The 17,983-nt window shown below is 33.6% G+C and overlaps 2 protein-coding genes across 10 annotated transcripts in view; one reads left to right on the forward strand and one right to left on the reverse strand.

The window, feature by feature from the left end:
- LOC143257125 (kynureninase-like) overlaps positions 1-17,817 on the forward strand; it is a 55,738-nt gene extending 37,921 nt beyond the window's left edge. For 6 of the 8 annotated variants that reach the window (XM_076515392.1, XM_076515397.1, XM_076515393.1 and 3 more), the window contains 3 exons: positions 2,959-3,044; positions 4,325-4,552; positions 4,925-6,873. In XM_076515392.1, the coding sequence (XP_076371507.1) occupies positions 2,959-3,044; positions 4,325-4,552; positions 4,925-5,098 (488 nt within the window). In that variant the 3' untranslated portion in view covers positions 5,099-6,873. Of the gene's footprint in view, positions 1-2,958; positions 3,045-4,324; positions 4,553-4,924; positions 6,874-17,139; positions 17,431-17,450 lie in introns of those variants that run through there. The other 2 variants (XM_076515398.1, XM_076515395.1) reach the window with 2 other exon arrangements.
- The window catches only part of LOC143257124 (protein argonaute-2-like), a 64,973-nt gene continuing 53,236 nt past the window's right edge, over positions 6,247-17,983 (reverse strand). For both annotated transcript variants that reach the window (XR_013031695.1, XR_013031694.1), the window contains 2 exons: positions 9,340-9,437; positions 6,247-7,571 (listed from right to left, as the gene is read on the reverse strand). The gene's annotated coding sequence lies outside the window, so the exon portion shown is untranslated. The remainder of the gene's footprint in view (positions 7,572-9,339; positions 9,438-17,983) is intronic.

Here is a 17,983-nt window from a genome sequence, read left to right on the forward strand (position 1 = left end):
TACATTACCTGCACCTCGTGCTTGTGGCTGTTGTTACCCCTCTGTCACATGATGTGCAGGTTCTTTGGGCATTGTATTAAATGAGTTATTTTTTGCATGCATAAATTTTCCATGAGGTGTTACCTTTCAGATTTAAATATGGATTCAGAAGGTTATAAGAAAAAATTGTAACTATTATTGAAAACTTATCACTGAACAAGTTTGGTACAAAGAGTTTTAGTGATAAAGAAATCATCATCATCAGAAATTGTAGACCTATGCCAACTGTAAGAACAAAGCAGTGTTTGAAAATTCAGTGTAAACCAGTATGACAGGACTTATTGGTTAACTGCTTGTTCTAACTTGCAGAAGCTTTTCTGCTGGCTGCATTTTATTATTTAACAGTGAACATGGAACTCGAGCCAATTTGACAATTTAAATAATGTGCATAAGGCAATTAAAAAACATGAAAATACTCCAGTCAAATATTTTCAACTCTAGTCCTAACTAGCTTTGGAAAATCATGGATTGAATTCTAACTAAATAGTCAACATAAAATAAATGTGCAAATGTACAGTGAACAAATAAAGAGGAATAGAGACATTTTAAAAAGATTAATCAAAGTAGTATGATATTTGGGTGTACAACAATTAACACTTAGAGGTCATGATGAATCACTAGTATGCTGACTGAGGCAATTATGAGAAATTAGTAAATCTGTGCAAGAAACATAATCCATTATTGAAATACCATTTAGAGGAATCTAGTTTAATTTCTGGCCTGTTAAACAGAATCTAGAATGACCTTGCAAATTGTGTTGGAAGTATTGTTGAATAAAATTAAAAGTGAAAATAAGTGATTTACCATTTGTGGCTCCTATCTCAGATGAAACTACTGATGCAAGAACCATTTCTCAGCTTACTGTTGTGGTGCATTATGTGTCTAAAGATGGTGAAATTTGTGATAGATTTCTGGGGTTTACAAATATTAGTACAGATCGAATAGTTGTTAGTACATCAAAGATAGTGTGTAATTTAGTCAAGGAATTAAATATTAGGTCAAAATATGTTGCCCAAACCTATGATGGGGCAAGTATGATGTCCAGTGAGCTGAATGAGTTTCAAATGAGAGTTAGAGAAAAGTATACAAAAGCTCTTTTCATTCATTGTATGGCACACAGATTGAATTTAGTATTGTTGCAATCTACAATAAAGATCAAGCAATGTGATAGATTCTTTGCAAAACGTAAATCATTCTCTATATTTTGTGAAATCAACAAATCATGTGCATCTTTTAGATACTGAACTGAAGAAAATATTCCTAAAGTGGCCCTGACTCGTTGGAATTATAATCACTGCCTTATTGAAACTGTCTTGGAATACAAGGATGAACTCATTGACTTATTTCGAAATATTGTTGATAATTTTCGCAACTGGGATACTGAAACCTTTACCTGTGCCCAAGCACTTTCATTGAATCTTGGAGATTTTGAGTTCAGTTTCTTGTTTAATATATTTGTCAGTATTTATTTATATACAAATGTTATATTTGATGTTCTGCAGAATAGGATATTTGACATATCCTACTGTATAAAGTAAATGAAATGGTGACTATTCTGCAAAATAAAAGACTATTTCCACAAATTTTGGGCAGTAGTCAATGGATTATACTCCTCTACTCACTGAATAAGAAATTATCCCAGAGAAGATATTAAAATAGCACATAGTTATTTTATGAAATTTTAGATGCAATTTGCAGTCAAATTGAATTTAGGTTTCAAAGCTTGAAAAACAGCATTCCTTGAGTTTCATGACACTAAAAAACGGGAAGAGAATAAAAAACAAATTCCAGAATTAGCATTAAAATCACTAAGATAATTATGTAGAATACTTTGATATTCATCACTTGAAAAGTGAACTTTCGGTTTTATATGCTGACACTAATTTGAAAGGAAAACCAGTGAATGAATTACTTGTTTGTGAAATGCCAAGTTAGATGTGCAGCTCTACAATAACTTACAAAGTTGTATGAATTAACCTTGACTCTTTCAACCACTAGTGCCTCAGTTGGACATTCTTTCTCTTGTTTCAAAAAGAATACAGTTACACCAAAAATGCACAACAAGAAAGACTTAAGTTTAGCATTAATTGTGATTGAAATAAAAGCTTCTTAAAGAAATAGATTGATAGTTTCTATGAAGATGTAGTAAATTTATTCAGTCAAAAGAGGAGGATTGAATTAACATATAAAGTATCTGAATATATCTTGTCTTTATCTTTAATTGGAAGTAATTATTATTAAATATGATCAATGACTACAAGTAATTAATTTTATCTTTTATTGGCTATTCTCTGCATATTTGTTTTAATTTTATAATCCACCTTGTATGCTTTTACTTCCCCATCAGGACAAATTACTGTATGCCTCTGGTATTGTAAACAGTTTGGTAGATATTGCCATAATAATCACACTTGGGTCTTGGTACCAGAAACAGTTTGGTAGATATATCATCCAAAACAGTATTTCTCCACATGTTATCTTTTCTTCCTTTGTTGCTTTACATTAGAAAGTACATTTTGAAACAGTTATCTTATTTAATTTAAGATGTCACAAGTTATTGGGGAAGCATGTGTTTTCCTTGTACTTAATAGTTATGTTAATATTTATGTTAAAAAACTTAATACTTGAAATCCAAAATTATATTACCTTATTGACCAATCAGCTTTGACTTTGATACATTAGATATTCCACACAAAAAATACATACACAAAAAAAACACATCAAGTTTGTTTATACATGACTAAAAGGGACTTAGTTATTGAAATTGCATTGTTCTACTTGAAAATGTAAAGTCTTCGAAGTAGCACAAAGTTAGTACAAAACAGTCCATAAATAAATAGACATAATAATTATCACACCATGCAGCTTTAAAGAACGGACATAACTTTGTCTATGTAACTCATTTTATGTCCCTTGTAGAATTTGATCCTTGTGATGGAGCAGATATGTTTAAACTGAGCAATCCTGCACCATTACTGAGCTCAACGCTCATGGCCAGCTTAGAGGTATAGTTCTTGTTGTCTTTTTTTCAGGTAACTGTTCTTAAATTTTGTTTTAAAACGTCATAATATATACATTGTGGTAGCATTATGAAATGGAGTTAAACACTTTATGATACTTTATATCTTCCCTTCATTAACGTAACCAGTTCAACAATAAAATTGTTTCTAAATACTAAATTTAGGTGATTAATGTCCCAAAATACCCAAGATAGTGCTACCAATGTTATAGAAAAACTTAATTCTTATTTAAAGTTTGTACTGTATTTATGAATGGTTTAATGTATTCATCATTTTTAAATGTTGTATATTTCTTCTCTCTATATTTTAACAGCAGGAAGCGAGAGGGATAAGTTGGGATATTGTGTGGAATTAACATCAGTTATTGAAATCTATACGTTTTATACTCGTTCCCAAACCAGTACTAATAGAGGGCGCAGGTTAAGCATGTGCAAAATCTGTGGATTTTGAAGCTGGAGAGCTGGGTTCGAATTTGTGCGTTACCTCAAATTATTCCTCCGAAATGTAAGCAGAGGGTGCGTTATAAACGGTAATTAATCCCTTAACGTAGATAGTAGGGAATGAGTATTAATTACCTGTGGTCATCAATTAAAATTAATGTCAGTAGATATTACAAATAGAAACGCAAGTGCATAACATTAAGCCTAGTATCACAGGTCCCCAAATACCACAAAACACACACACAGTATAAAGTGTTATTTTGGTCGGTTATTTCTACTGAATGTTGCAAATATTTCAGAAAATAAACTCCACCGGTAGAAGGCGGTGTGAAAATAATTAGGTAAGTTGAGGATTATACCTTAAAGATGCATATTAATGATATTAGAAGGTGGATCTTTCTTATTCAAGGATGAGAAAGGTGCGAAGATCAATTGTTATTGGTTGTTATGGTAACCCTTGCTTCTAGCAGGATTTATTGGGAGGAATGAACCGGGTAGTTGTTATACGCGTTTATTTTTAAGCTGTGTACCAATAGCATGAGAAGGACAATGGAAAATCTTCTAATGGATTAAGTAGTATTTCAGATTAATTACGGTGTCTGATCAAATGTCCATCACTGTTGTCTGTTTTCAAATTCTTTAAAATTTGAATCCATCAGGAACTAACGGGACGAAATAATTTTAAAATTACTGGAACATGTAATGCTAGTCTTTGTGATGTTTCATTCTTCAGATAAAATTTCAAAGTCTTTCTAGTAGCTTGTACGTGTCGACAAGTGTTTAATATTTTAGGTTCCAATAAACAAATATTTTGTCTCGTTTTAGATTTTTGAGCAAACTAACATGGAAGAACTTGCTGCCAAACAATTTCTTCTCACTGGCTACTTGGATTACCTAATCGATAAATGCTTTATTTCTGAACGTTCGGAAACATCTCCTTATGTAAAAATAGTAACACCACGTGATGCGCACGAGAGAGGTAGTCAGTTAAGCCTAACGTTTGATATCCCTTTAAATATCGTACAAAAGGAACTTCAGCGCAGAGGAATTGTGGTAAGTTTGGTTTAATAATTTTATATTTTTAAGTAACTTTAAATATAGTGATATTTTAAGATGGTAATTAAGCAATTATAAAAGTATTCGATAAGTATTTATCAGTTGTAACGAAGTTTGTATCTTTTCAAATGCTAAATCAACCTTTTAATATCTAAAAGTAATATAATTCTTATCCAAGTTTACTGTTATTTCATATAACTCTTTTCATTGTGGGAAGTCCTTTTTTTTATTATTATTATAACATACCCTACAAGTTACCTACTGAAATATATAAGGTTATTTTGGTTTAATCGTTACATATTCTTTTGACACTATCACCAATTTTTTTTTAGCCAGATATCAATTTAAATAACTTGTTTTTCTTATTAGTGTGACATCCGTTTGCCTTCTGTTATTCGAGTGTCTCCAATTGTACTGTACAACAGTTTTGTAGACGTTTTTAGATTTGTGAACGTATTGAAAGCTGTATTACAAGACCCTGTTCTCTCCAAGAATATCAGCCCTAATGATGTCGTTGAGAACGATGGCAGAGTCCTTGAATGATGTTTCTCGTTAGGCCTACCGTGTCGCCATGTTTTGATGATTTGCTGTCGGTGACGGTTCTCGACATGTGTATATTAAAAATAATTAATCGAAACGTGGGGTTATCGGGTCATTAAATTAATTAATATACTTCTCCAAAATGTGTTTACGAACAACCTCATAGTATTTTAGTTTACCTACATCATTGTAAAACAATCCTTTGTTTTTAACTTTGCTTTTACCGGGTAAGTTAACATTTCGTCCGATCAACAAAGATTACAGAAATAAATGTGTAGAAACGGCTCGTTTAGGTTGAGAAAATTTTGTTTGTAGAGGAGTGAACAACGTTTTGACCTTCTTCGGTCATCGTCAGGTTCACAAAGAAAGAAAGAGGTAACTGACCGGAAGCTGACCACATGTTTGAAAGGGGTTGCGTAACTGAGTGTCGGAATGCAGAGGGCGGGTGGGCTTAGATGTTTGAATATATAATTTTATATTTATTATTATTATTATATATTACTTTTAATATAGGTATAAAGGTGTTCCTTTGTATTGGATTATTTTGAGCTTAAGTTGTTGTTTAAGTAAGGCTTCTTTAATTTTGCGTTTGTTTATGTTTGTTTCTTTTAGTATTTGAGGTGTTTTCTATGGTTATGTTGTGTTTATTTGACTTGCAGTGTTCGAAAACGTATGAAGGTGACTTTTTATGTTCTTTAAATCTGGTTTCCATTTTTCTACTTGTTACTCCAATATGGAAGTCGTGGCAGTTATCACATTGTATTTTATAAATAATGTTGGTGTGGTGTTTGTCAGTGTAGTTTTTACATAGCATAAACCTCAGTTTTGTGCCTGGTTTTTGAATAAATTTGGTATTAACTGGAATGTCGTATTTTGTTACTAGTTTTTGCCAAATGTTGGTTATTTGTCTGCTGATGTCGGGAATATATGGTATGCAGCAGTATATGGTTTCGTGATTTTTTGATTCGTGAGATATATTTACTTTTGTTGGTTGATTTTGTTTTCTGTCTAGGTGTGTGCGTTTAATGTTTTCTATAGTTTGTAGAGGATACTTGTTGATGAAGTATTGTTTTATTATGTCTAATTCATCGTTAATTTTATCTAGTGAGAACAGTTTTATGGCTGTTTATTTGGTTTCTTAGTATGTTGAGTTTTTGTTTTGTTTCATGTGCTGAGTTCCAAGGAATGTATAGTCCAGTATGGGTGATTTTTCGGTGGATTTCTGTTTTAAATTGTGTATCGGTTCTTGTAATTTTGAGGTTAAAAAGTATTTGATTGCTTTCTTCTTGTTCACATGTGAAGTTGATGTTGGGATGTATAGAGTTAATGTGATTGAAAAAATTTAACTATGTGTTCTGTAGATTTGAATCCCGTAATCGTGTCGTCTACATACCTGTACCAGTAAACATCTAAGCCCGCCCTCTACAATCCGACACTTAGTTACACAACCCCTTTCAAACATGTGGTCAGCTTCCGGTCAGTTACCTGTTTCTTTCTTTGTAAACCTGTCGATGACCGAGGAAGGTCGAAACGTTGTTCACTCCTCTACGTAAAAAATTTTCTCGATCCAAACGATCCGTTTTTACATGTAATATTTCTCTACAAGTAGGATTTCTTGAAAGAATACGCAAACCTCTCCCCAATGAGCTCAGAGTTAATTATTTCTTTATCGACATTTAATGAAAGGAGTTAGTTTTATGTAAAAATGTAAACTTAGTTAACAAATAGGTTTATTTTTCTGTATAAGTAATGAATTAAAAATAGTTTGACGTTATTTACTACGTTCCAAGTCAGTGTTAATATCGATATACTCACGTGTCAAGCATAGATAAATATTTTATCTCCTATTGGTTTAAGAATGAACAATAAAAAAACTTAAACAATCTTAAAACAAATACGATTTTTACAACGAGTTGGCGTTAATTATGATGGGAGAAAAATATTAAAAGTTAACGACAAATTTAACTCAAATTAATATTTATTTTAATTATAATCTTTTGGACTAAAGATACCTGGTTGCCAGCATTTTGCACGGTTTAAGATAACTTGAATTATAGATTTAGCGATTTTTTTGAGTATCATTTGTTGAATAGTTTACAGTAATAAATTTAATATTAGCAATGGTTCCAGTCTTATGTAAATATACCTTTACTGTGGCGAATTAAAAAAAAATTAAAACACCATATATGTACACACCATCCCTATAAGAAACCAGTTGATGTCCATTTTTGTTCGCGGTAAATATACCTTCTCACCTTGAGAATGGTTAAATGTTTATTATCCTTAATTTTTTCAATTTCTTCCACAAATTTCCATATATTGTCTGCTAGTGGTTCCGGTTCTCCCAACACTGCATAATGGCCCCCTCGAGGCATATTTGTGTATAGAACAATATTCCATTACTGGCGTTTAGCGATATTTCTAGGCATAATGATATCTTCATTAGGGAAACTGGCTATTCCCGTTGGCACAGTTACTGAAAATTTAGATAAGAAAAACAGTTTTTAAAGTTTATTACTGCTAAATTATATTTGGGCTTAACCTACCCTAAATGAACAAGTTTATTCAATAAAATCAATTTATTACTAAGCCTCGTAAACCATGCACGATAGAATTAGAAATTTCTTGATTTAAAACTTTGAGAATCGTTATCGTTTGAAAAACAAATACCGACATCTGAATAGCTGGACGGCACTAAAAACCACTAATAGATAGTAGGTTTGAATACTTGTGAAATGTGACCAGGAATCCGTGATACATAACTTAAGTTTATAAGATTACATTTTTTTTTTTTCCAACCCCAACTGCTATGTAGTAAAGTGATATAAAAGATTAAAGAACACAGTGTAAAGTCTCAGTATTAAACACCATAAACCTACATTGTACATATATATTTATTTAGAGCACAGATTTCTTCAGAACATTTTTTTTCGGTGCAAAAGTAGTAACAATGAATGAGTCGCAGCTACGCTGTTTTATCAGACACGGTCCCTTGTGCTAGTTACGGATCACACCCAGGCTGTAAGCTGGAATGGCTCCAGGTACTATTTAAAAGTCACACCCAACCACTAAGCTGGAACTGCTCAGAGTATCGCACCCAATAAGTAATCTGGCACGACTCAGAGTGTCACTGAGGTATCACACCCAACAAGTGAGCTGGCACGTTTCCGGGTGTTATTGAAGGTTCATCACCATTACTCATCACACAGCAAATTAAACTGGTTAGGTGTAACACCTCTATACAAATTTATTTTCTAAGATTGTTTGACATATCTTGAAATAAGGTTTAATCCTGATAGCAGTTGTTTCCAATTATTTTCCACACTAGGTCACTTCAGATGATGACTATAAGCCCTAAAGTCATGTCTGGAGCTTGTTGGTGAATATATAATTCCCCTAATATAGTATCGCTTACGTTTGTAATATGCCCAACATGGCCACGAGGTTAAGGCATTCGACTCCTAATCCGAGGGTCGCGGGATCGAATCCTCGTCACACCAAATATGCTCGCCCTTTTAGCCGTGGGAGCGTTATAGTGTAACGGCTAACTCCAATATTCGTTGGTACAAGATCACCCACCGCCAACTCTTGGGTTAGTGATGACGAGCTGCCTTCCCTCTAGTCTTACACTGCTAAATTATGGACGGCTAGCGCAGATAGCCCTTGAGTAGCTTTGCGCGAAATTCAAAATAAACCAATATTTTTAAATATTGGACCATGGCGTAGGGGACGAACAAAGCAAGGGAGATAAATGTACCACATAAACTACTTCGAAAACCTGCAATAATGTTGAGCCTAAAACTGTAGTCCACGAAGTGTGGACGACGGATGTGATAAAATAGCAAAATATAAAGAACGTTGGTCAATAATATTATTTCGGAGTTCTATATAAGTTTAAAACATTCCCCAACCCAATAAAAAAAACACAAACACATGAACCTTAAACTAATGAATGAATTTTGTAAATCTTTCAGTACATTTCATGCTACAACAGTTTATGTAAGGGCGAGATGGCGACACCCTCGGGTTATTTGTATCATTGATAAAAGTTATTACTGATTAAATAACAGTTATACGTCTTTTATCTCCCTCCAAGATCGCATTTGTTTTATTTCAGTGCATCATCTGATTTGAGCTGGCGATATTTCGTTCACGTATTTACATACACATTTTACGTAAGAACGTGAATTTCTATATATGTACACCAAACAAAGTTCATAAACTACAGTATGAAAAAAGGATACAGAAATACTTAGATACACTGCAGAGATCACCGTCAATAGAGCACTACCCCATTCTCCAATTTACTAAACAATTGTACTGCATCTGTCACGGAAAAAACCTAAATACACAAATACGTAATTAATGTCACCTGAATTTGAGGGTGCAACAATTAAATATTTACAGAAAATAAAACAAGAACAAACACCTCAACAAGTAGTATGTTAAACTAATATACAGCTCGTGGTAGTCTTAATCTCCCTCTGTAGGTAAGGTGTTGAACTAACACAGCCCATACGGAACAGGATTGCACTTGCTACTTGACCACTTCAATGTTCAATCAGGTTAACCCGGAATCGTTTGGTGAAAGGTACTAAATATGAGGTTCGAGCAGACTGAACATGCGCAAAAAGTCACTATTACGTAATAATAAGAGACTAAACAGAAGCGATTCAAAAAAGGTAGAAAACAAAAACTGCGACACCTGAATTATAAATGATGTAAAACATGTAGTCTATGATGTAGAAATAACATCATAGCACGTCACAATAAGAAATCCAAAACTTAACTCATTTGAATACAAGCAAGTCGAAAAATGAAAAGAGAGTAATAAGGGTACTACGTATTATAGGAGGCGTTAATTTATCCATTGACAGGTATAATTGTAATAATTGGGTTCTGCTGTATATATCGCACCTTACTCAAGATGCGCACGATTTTGACATTTTTTTTAAGGAAAACGATATCCTGGTATTGAAGAACAAATAATTTCAAACACAGTCTTTGTCCTCACTCAGGAGGACAAAAAAGGGTATTATCTTGTAAAATTCTACCATAGATCTAGACCAGCCGTGAATTAGCATTAGCGGAAGTACCTTCATCTGCAAAAAAATAAAACTAAACTACCCTAGTAACGTACAATAAAACAAGTGTAAGTACCACCATGTTAGGCTTAGTATGGCCTAAAAGGCTAGAGTGTTCGACTCCCGAACTTTGAATTCGTACTCAGTGTGGCACGCTAACCACTAGGCTACGACTGGTCTCACAGTTTTTGTTCTAAAATACAATTTAATTCCTTGACTTAAACTTACCTTCGAATTTGTCTTGGCTGATTTGACATGCAAGAAATTAAGTCTAATAGAATGGATCGACATTAAGAATTGGTCATACTGATTCAGTAGTTTTCCTTCTTTCGTTCAATCATAAGTGTTTTTCCAGTAATCGATTAGTTTTTCATTTAGTCAGAATTCAAATCGTACTGGAATTGAATGTTGTCTAAAGGATTGTGAAGTTGACTTTTGTCCAATCGATAATTTAAGTCTCGTAGAGTCTCATTCAACACGTTGACGCGGAACGGTCTGACAACAGTCCCATCTTTTGGAAATTTTGCGGCTGTTAGGTATAACTATCAGTTTTATAATAAATGTTTACATTAAAAATAAAAACTGCAGAATATAAAATATTTTTGGTTAAATTTTCTTAGTTTTAGATATTTGAAAACGGGAAAGACAACATTCGAAATAATATAAACAAAGAAAAGGGTTGTTCTGTATAAATCATAAGAAACTTAATTTGTTTAAAAGTTATTGCTTGACAACATTACTTTACAGGGTTGAAAAAAAAAGACTGACAACCATTAAAATATTGAAGAATTATGAAACGAAATACAACTAAATATCAATGAGCAATTTTCCTCGGCGCTACCACTTGTCTGGCAGAACTGGAGGTTGGAGATTAGGCCAAAACATAGGTACTAATATGGCGCTCAGAATTCCAAGGGTTAACATAACTATCTTGAACCCCATCTACAAATTAAAAACAAATATATAACTTGCACCCATCTAGAAATGCACAATTAAACTTGTGCCTATTTAGAAATGTAAAATAATTCTTTCACACCCACCTAAGGGTATATAAAAATGATTTTACACTAAATCTGTTGCCACTGCATTACAGAACATATTAATATGTGAAAATTATAATATATCCACAAAAGTAACATGAATATCTCCATATGTATTAAACCTTCTACTGAATTATTTCATACATTCTGAAATGTACAATACTTAACACCGTTTTCTCAAAATAAATATTTATTGTTCTGACCTGTCACTAGATAGCAACAATCTAACAGTCGGTTGTCTTTTTCAATTATAGACGTATATGTAATCTACCTCATGGTTACGTTACGTATTTTTTAAACAGCTAGTTAATTTTTATTAGCAAAATATACTTTTTTGATTATAGACAATTTTAAATTATCATATCCAGGAGCTTTATTATTCTCTATCTCCCCCATGGCTTTATTAATTTTATACTCTGTAATATTATCTTCATCTATGTTCACATCAATGTCATTATTATTCTGTATCTCATCGCAAAAACCTATTCCAGAGACCACTTGATCATAATTCACCTATGGAAAATGATAATTAAGAATTATATTACCCTCGAAATCAATATTCTACAACAAACCCATCGCTACTTTAATAATAATAATAATGTAAATAATAAAGAATTACACCTGAGCAAGATAAACACGAATTACAAAAAAGTTAAAAAATTGTATAACGAAAACAAATATAAAGCTTTCAACTTTTCCTCCTTTAGAAGCGGACAAGGCTTAATTCTTTGCTCTTGTGCAACTTCATTCTCTGTTGTATGTGTTTTATGTATTTGTTGGTGATACAAATACACGAGAGATGAAATAAACCACTACGTAATTAAATTCAGGTGAAGGCAAACTTTAACAGAAGTTAGACAGACGTTAGCTGTGTTTTCTAAAGTTCAAATACAATAATATACGGCCTAACAGCCACATAGGTTTGTTTTTGAATTTCGCGCAAAGCTACACGAGGGCTATCTGCGCTAGCCGTCCCTAATTTAGCAGTGTAAGGCTAGAAGGCAGGCAGCTAGTCATTACCACCCACCGCCAACTCTTGGGCTACTCTTTTACCAACGGATAGTGAGATTGACCGTAACATTATAACGCCCCAACGGCTGAAAAGGCGAGCATGTTTGGTGCGTCGGGAATTCGAACCCGAGACCCTCAGCTTACGAGTCGAAAGCCATAACACACCTGGCCATGCCGGGCCAGAGCCACATAGTACAACTAGTACTTTGCTTTCAGGTTTCCCTAATTTTCATGAAGTTCTTGGAATGTCTGTCTCTGCATAAGTTTCTTATTTTTGATAGAAACTAATCTACATATCTTCTACTTCTTGTAAAATCTCAACCAGGTATTTTCTAGATCTAAAACTATCTTAAATTCACACCCAATTCTGACAACAGGTATCTGGCATTACGTTAAAGTTTACATTTTAAGATATCAAGGTTTTCTTTATTGCGTACCAGATTCTAAAGATCGAGGAAACAGCAAGGCAATATTGTTTAGGCGTTCACAATATGTTAAGTTTGTTATAAGTTAGACTTAGGAATTTAGCTGATGGTTTTTCTTGAAGTGCTCCATTCATTTACAGTAATGGCAGGTCTATTTTGTGGTTAGTTAACTTTACGAAAACGAGCAAACGTGTTTTTGGTACGTTGATTTTAATTTGATATTTTTGACAGTGTTTTGTCATTCTATCTAATTGAGGTTGGATATTTGTAGCTGAGACAGAAGAAGTGGGAGAACTTTTACAAAATTCGTCGCCTGCGAACTTCGACGAATACTCACGACTTTGATCATTTCGGAGCATGTTGTTAAAGCACTTGATAAATAGAACAGGACTAGCAACTTATTCCTGTGGGACGCCTACCTCCGAAATAAAATATTCCTTTTACATTACCTATTTTGCAGAAAGTTGGACACCCAGTAAATAATACTGGCCACTAATTCCATTTCTGACGTATGGAATTTCAGATTATTAGGCCAGAAGAATGTCGAATGTTTTCTTTATATTGATAAAACATAGGGAAGTGCATAAAGGTGTCTTACGGATTCAGCGAGTCTAACTAGACGGTCGGTTATCTGTGAGTTTGTTTGGTGGATGCGGTTTAAAACTGTGTTGCACACATATATAGTTTTGGTGGGTTAATTTTATGTTTTGTGATTACCTTGACAATTAAACTTAAAAGGTCAAACAATTCTCGCCATTGTTCACTGCTTTTAGAAAATATTGATTTATTTAATTATGGAATTTCTCTTAATTACAAGTATGAAACTTTTGATGTGTAAACTTTTGTTGCATCCCACCCTCCACTGTTCATATCAGATCACGCGACGTTCTAAACGTATATTCACGCAGAGAACCAGAGATCAAATATGTACTGTGTAATCTGATCTCTGCAAGATTAAAAACTTGTTAAAGTGCAATTCTTCAAAGAGCAAAATTAATATCAAACGTGTAATTATCCACAAACAAACATCAAATGAACCACTCTGATATCTATTTTTGTTCTATGTTATTAAGTAATGAAAGTGAAGACACTTTAGTATAACAACTTGCTATGCATTATTTTATATAGAAATGTAGTGACAGTGTATAAAAAAATTAAAGTAGGCCGGTATATTTTCGCTTCAAGTGTTGGTCATATGGCCAGTCATAAAAAGCAACAACTATAGTTTCGTCCAATTCTTCTGGAGAGACCATTATTTAATAGTTTAAAGGGTTAAATGGTGAATTCCATGTAAGTTATTTTAGTTGTTAAGCAAATAGCTGCTTTGTGTGTAGGTTTCTGACAAGTCTAGCAGTGATCCATTCATCTCAAAATAAAATATATTGGGAACCAATCTCGGATCTTTTTGTTGCTATCTATAATGTTGTTCCTCAAAATGTCTATTTTTCCTTGGCAGTTATTTCGATGTGAAACCATTTCAGTCTCTTAAAAGAATCGGGATGTTCACAAACCTTGGGTTTCAAATTGACCAATAGGTGTAAATGAGTAGAAATGAGAAATTTATGTTAGCCAAGTACAGAAGAATGAACTTATGTGATTGCTTGATTAATTGAGAATGGATTATCTCGTAATTCATGGTACCAACCTAGTAAATGGATAAAGCCTTGAACATCTCAAAACGTCTAGATTTACAATAAATAAAACTTTTAGTTGGTTTCATTCTGTCATTTACTCATCCAAAATGTGTTACACGGATTGTGTCCTCTGAAATAACACGTGAAATCTACGTGTTTTTTCTTCACTATTTCTTTAATGTTATACGTTTCACATCACTTGTTATCTTACCGAAAATACCATCAGCACTACAAATAATCCATAATCTGGGATGCGCGTGTATTTAATGAAAAATGTTATCTCATTTAAGTTTGATTCGAATTTCGCGCAAAGCTGCCCGAGGGCTATCTTCGCTAGCCGCCCCTAATGTTGCAGTGTAAAACTAGAGTGAAGGTAACTAGTCATCACCATCCACCGCAAACTCTTGGGTCACTCTTTTTCAAACGAACAGTGGGATTGACCGTAACATTATAACGCCCCTACGGCTGAAAGGGCGTGCATGTTTGATGTGATGGGGATTCGAACTCGCGATCCTTATATTACGAATCGACCAACCTAACCACCTGGCCTTCACTTAAGTGAATTAGTAGCTATACAATTTAAAATAGGATAACCTTAAGAACAATTACTTGAAACATTCAGTGTTCAACAATTGCACCAATTATCGGTGTAAGGGCGCTCACAGATTTTGCGCCAAACATCCCACAGTTCGTCCATGTGATGTTCACAAACGTGTCCATAATGCATGTAATCCAGCTGGGCTTGAGAGACTTTCATACGATCGTGAATTGGCATAAATGCACAGGAAAAAGTACATCGGCATTTCTTTTTCTACCGTAATCTCCCCAGTGGTTGATAAAGTTTTGATTTCAGGTGTCACACAGCACTATTTTGATGTAACCAAGATTCTTGCGATTGCTACAACAAACGTCCATCAGCTACATTGACAGCATGTTTAGGTTCATGGGAAGTGTAATGTTACCCACAAAGTCACAGTCTTTAATACTGAAATGATCCTATACTGAGAGTATGAGACTGTTCGGTTATGTCTGTACCAACACCCTTCACTGGTCACAAAGAAAGATATTACATTGGGACTGGTCTAGTTTGTATGTACCAACATCCATCACTATTTACTACTTATAATATTACAGTTAGTATTCTGGTTACCTTTTAAACAATCATCTTTCATAGGCCACTTAGACCTGCACATTTGGATTGGTTTCGTTTCTCTGCATTATCTTTCAGTAGGTCTCTAAGAACTGTAACATACTGGTCCACAGAGATGTGCTAACATATCAGTTTCAGCCAATATGTAGAAATTATCTACCAATATTCATATAATTCACCATATTATCCTCATCTGTGATTTCAGTGTACTTGTGAGGAATCCTTTTTTTCTGCTGAAACAATGGAAGAATGGAAGTCTCTGTTCATATTCACTCCAGTTTTTAGAGAAGTAATTAACTGCTCCAGGTGATGATTTATATGAATTACTTACTTTTCTTACCTTGGGATAGATCAAAACTATCAAAATGATCCTGTGTTTGTAAAGGGATTTGTGACTGGTTTCTAACAAGAACTGTTAATACCTCAGTGACTCTAGTGCTCTCAGATAGTTGAAAGCAGTGGAACCATCTGTTTTGCCATCAAATGATCGTGGAAAGACAGGTTTCTTATGTGTTTAGTGAAGATTGAACTCCCAAAGTAACAATCATCTGAAATCCAAAAGCAAGACTCAGAAAAGTCATTTTTGTTTCAAACACAAAGGTTATGTCTTAGGCAGCTTATGGTCATTTAATCACACGACAACAGCAGCTCCCAGATGCATGTCAAACAACTCCTTTTTGCAATGGAAATGTCATTGGTATTTTCTTCTTGGCTCCTTTCTGCTATTGCTTCATCAGCAATATCCAGTTCTCAACCTAGTAAAGAAATATTCTCGTATAGTTAGCCAGGTTTCTTCATAATTCTCTAATGGGATGCCAGATGTAATTTAATTTGACAGTTTTACTTTCCAAGTGAGTATTAATAGTTCCCTCTCTCTCTGGAAGCCTAGTGGCCACAATGTTACGTAAACGTAAGTAAATTGTTTGACCCTGTTGACAACAAATACCTTCACAATCTTCCTTCTGACTATCTAATTTAATTCAATTTATAATACAGACTCATTCAAAATATATGTCCTTGTCTACGGAACACCTAGTAACGTTTTACTGGCCAAGTGATGTAATAAAATCAAACAATATTGACGACAAAAGGTTACACTGAAGCACAACTATAACGATATTTGTCAAACATTCTGTGTAACAGAGCACATCATTACAACAATGTGATTTGAAAATATTCCTCCATCACATGATCAAGATTTAAGATTGCACATTTAAGTGTGAATATAATTTCCCTAATGGGTAACTTTTAGCAATGTGCCTGCACAACTTTTTTAAATTATCTGTATAGATGGTTTAAAGTACTGTCATAAAAAGAAAATTACTTCTAAGTTTCCATGTAAGAAGTAAAAATAAAAGACTGGCAAGTATAACCAACTCATTATTTTACTTTCTATCCTTTTAGGTTTTATATTTCGAATCCTATAATTTTGTTAAAACAAAGTACAATGATAAATTCATTCCAAATGCACATTAAATGCTTTGAATTTTGTTTGTATTTTATATCTAAGAATTTCACAATCAACTTTTATTTTTCACAAAGTTTACATTCAATAAATTAGTTTTCTGTTTTTAAGCTGGCTGACTTACTGTATGCCTTGTTGCTTTCGGAAATTTTGTGTGTTTTGTTTTGGGGGGGAGAGGGAAAGATTTATTACAAGTATTTTACAGATCATTATTTTGAACTTTCCACAACTGTAGAATGATGAATACGTTTGCTTGTCAAGAACCAAAAGATATCTCATTGAATGAATAACTCCCAAGCCTGTTCTTTCCTTAATGAAAAATTTGATGTCAACAAATTCCAAAGTGGGTGAATTCTTCTAGAAGGCACTAAAGACACCAGGGACAATCAAGTCAATATAATACATTATGCTTGATCCCAAACTAAATGTTGAGGAGTGGTTTCTATATATTCCTGATAGGAGTATAAAAACTTTGCAGTTAGGTGCCTTGTTTACACTTGTTCATGTAAACTTTGAAACAGATACCAACAAATTGTTTTACTTTAGGTTACCCCTCTTCTGCAGTGAATTCTACCTTATTGGATAAGGGGACTGTCCAACGAGACTAAAGACAAGGTCAACAGGTGAAGAACAAGTAAATTCTCTCTCTTCACTTATTTCATTTATTGTTGGCAAGTGCTTTTTGTGAAATTTTTAAAACTTGCAGGGCTATTCTATTTGCCAGTTTGATGGCACTCACCAGCTGTTAACTTCCAAGGCATTATTTTGTTCTCAGTGTATGTTCTTCAACTTCTAAACATTCTAGATGTTTTAAAATAATTCTCCAGGTTGTATGATAACATCCCAATATTCCAGTTTGGCTCTTAGGGGTGTATGTGTATCATGGTTATATAAATTTACATTTTTGGCTCTAGCTAGTTTTTGCCATTGTATTTATTTTGTAAAATATTGCCATAAAAAAATTCCAAGTTTTCAATAAAATATAACAGTTAAAAGTGTTAAAAGACATCAAAGTATTCTTTATGATTGTAGTATATTTGTGTATACATTATACACCTGAACATGACAATGATTACATA

The sequence above is a fragment of the Tachypleus tridentatus genome, chromosome 7, assembly GCF_004210375.1.
Source record: "Tachypleus tridentatus isolate NWPU-2018 chromosome 7, ASM421037v1, whole genome shotgun sequence".
NCBI lineage: Eukaryota > Metazoa > Arthropoda > Merostomata > Xiphosura > Limulidae > Tachypleus > Tachypleus tridentatus.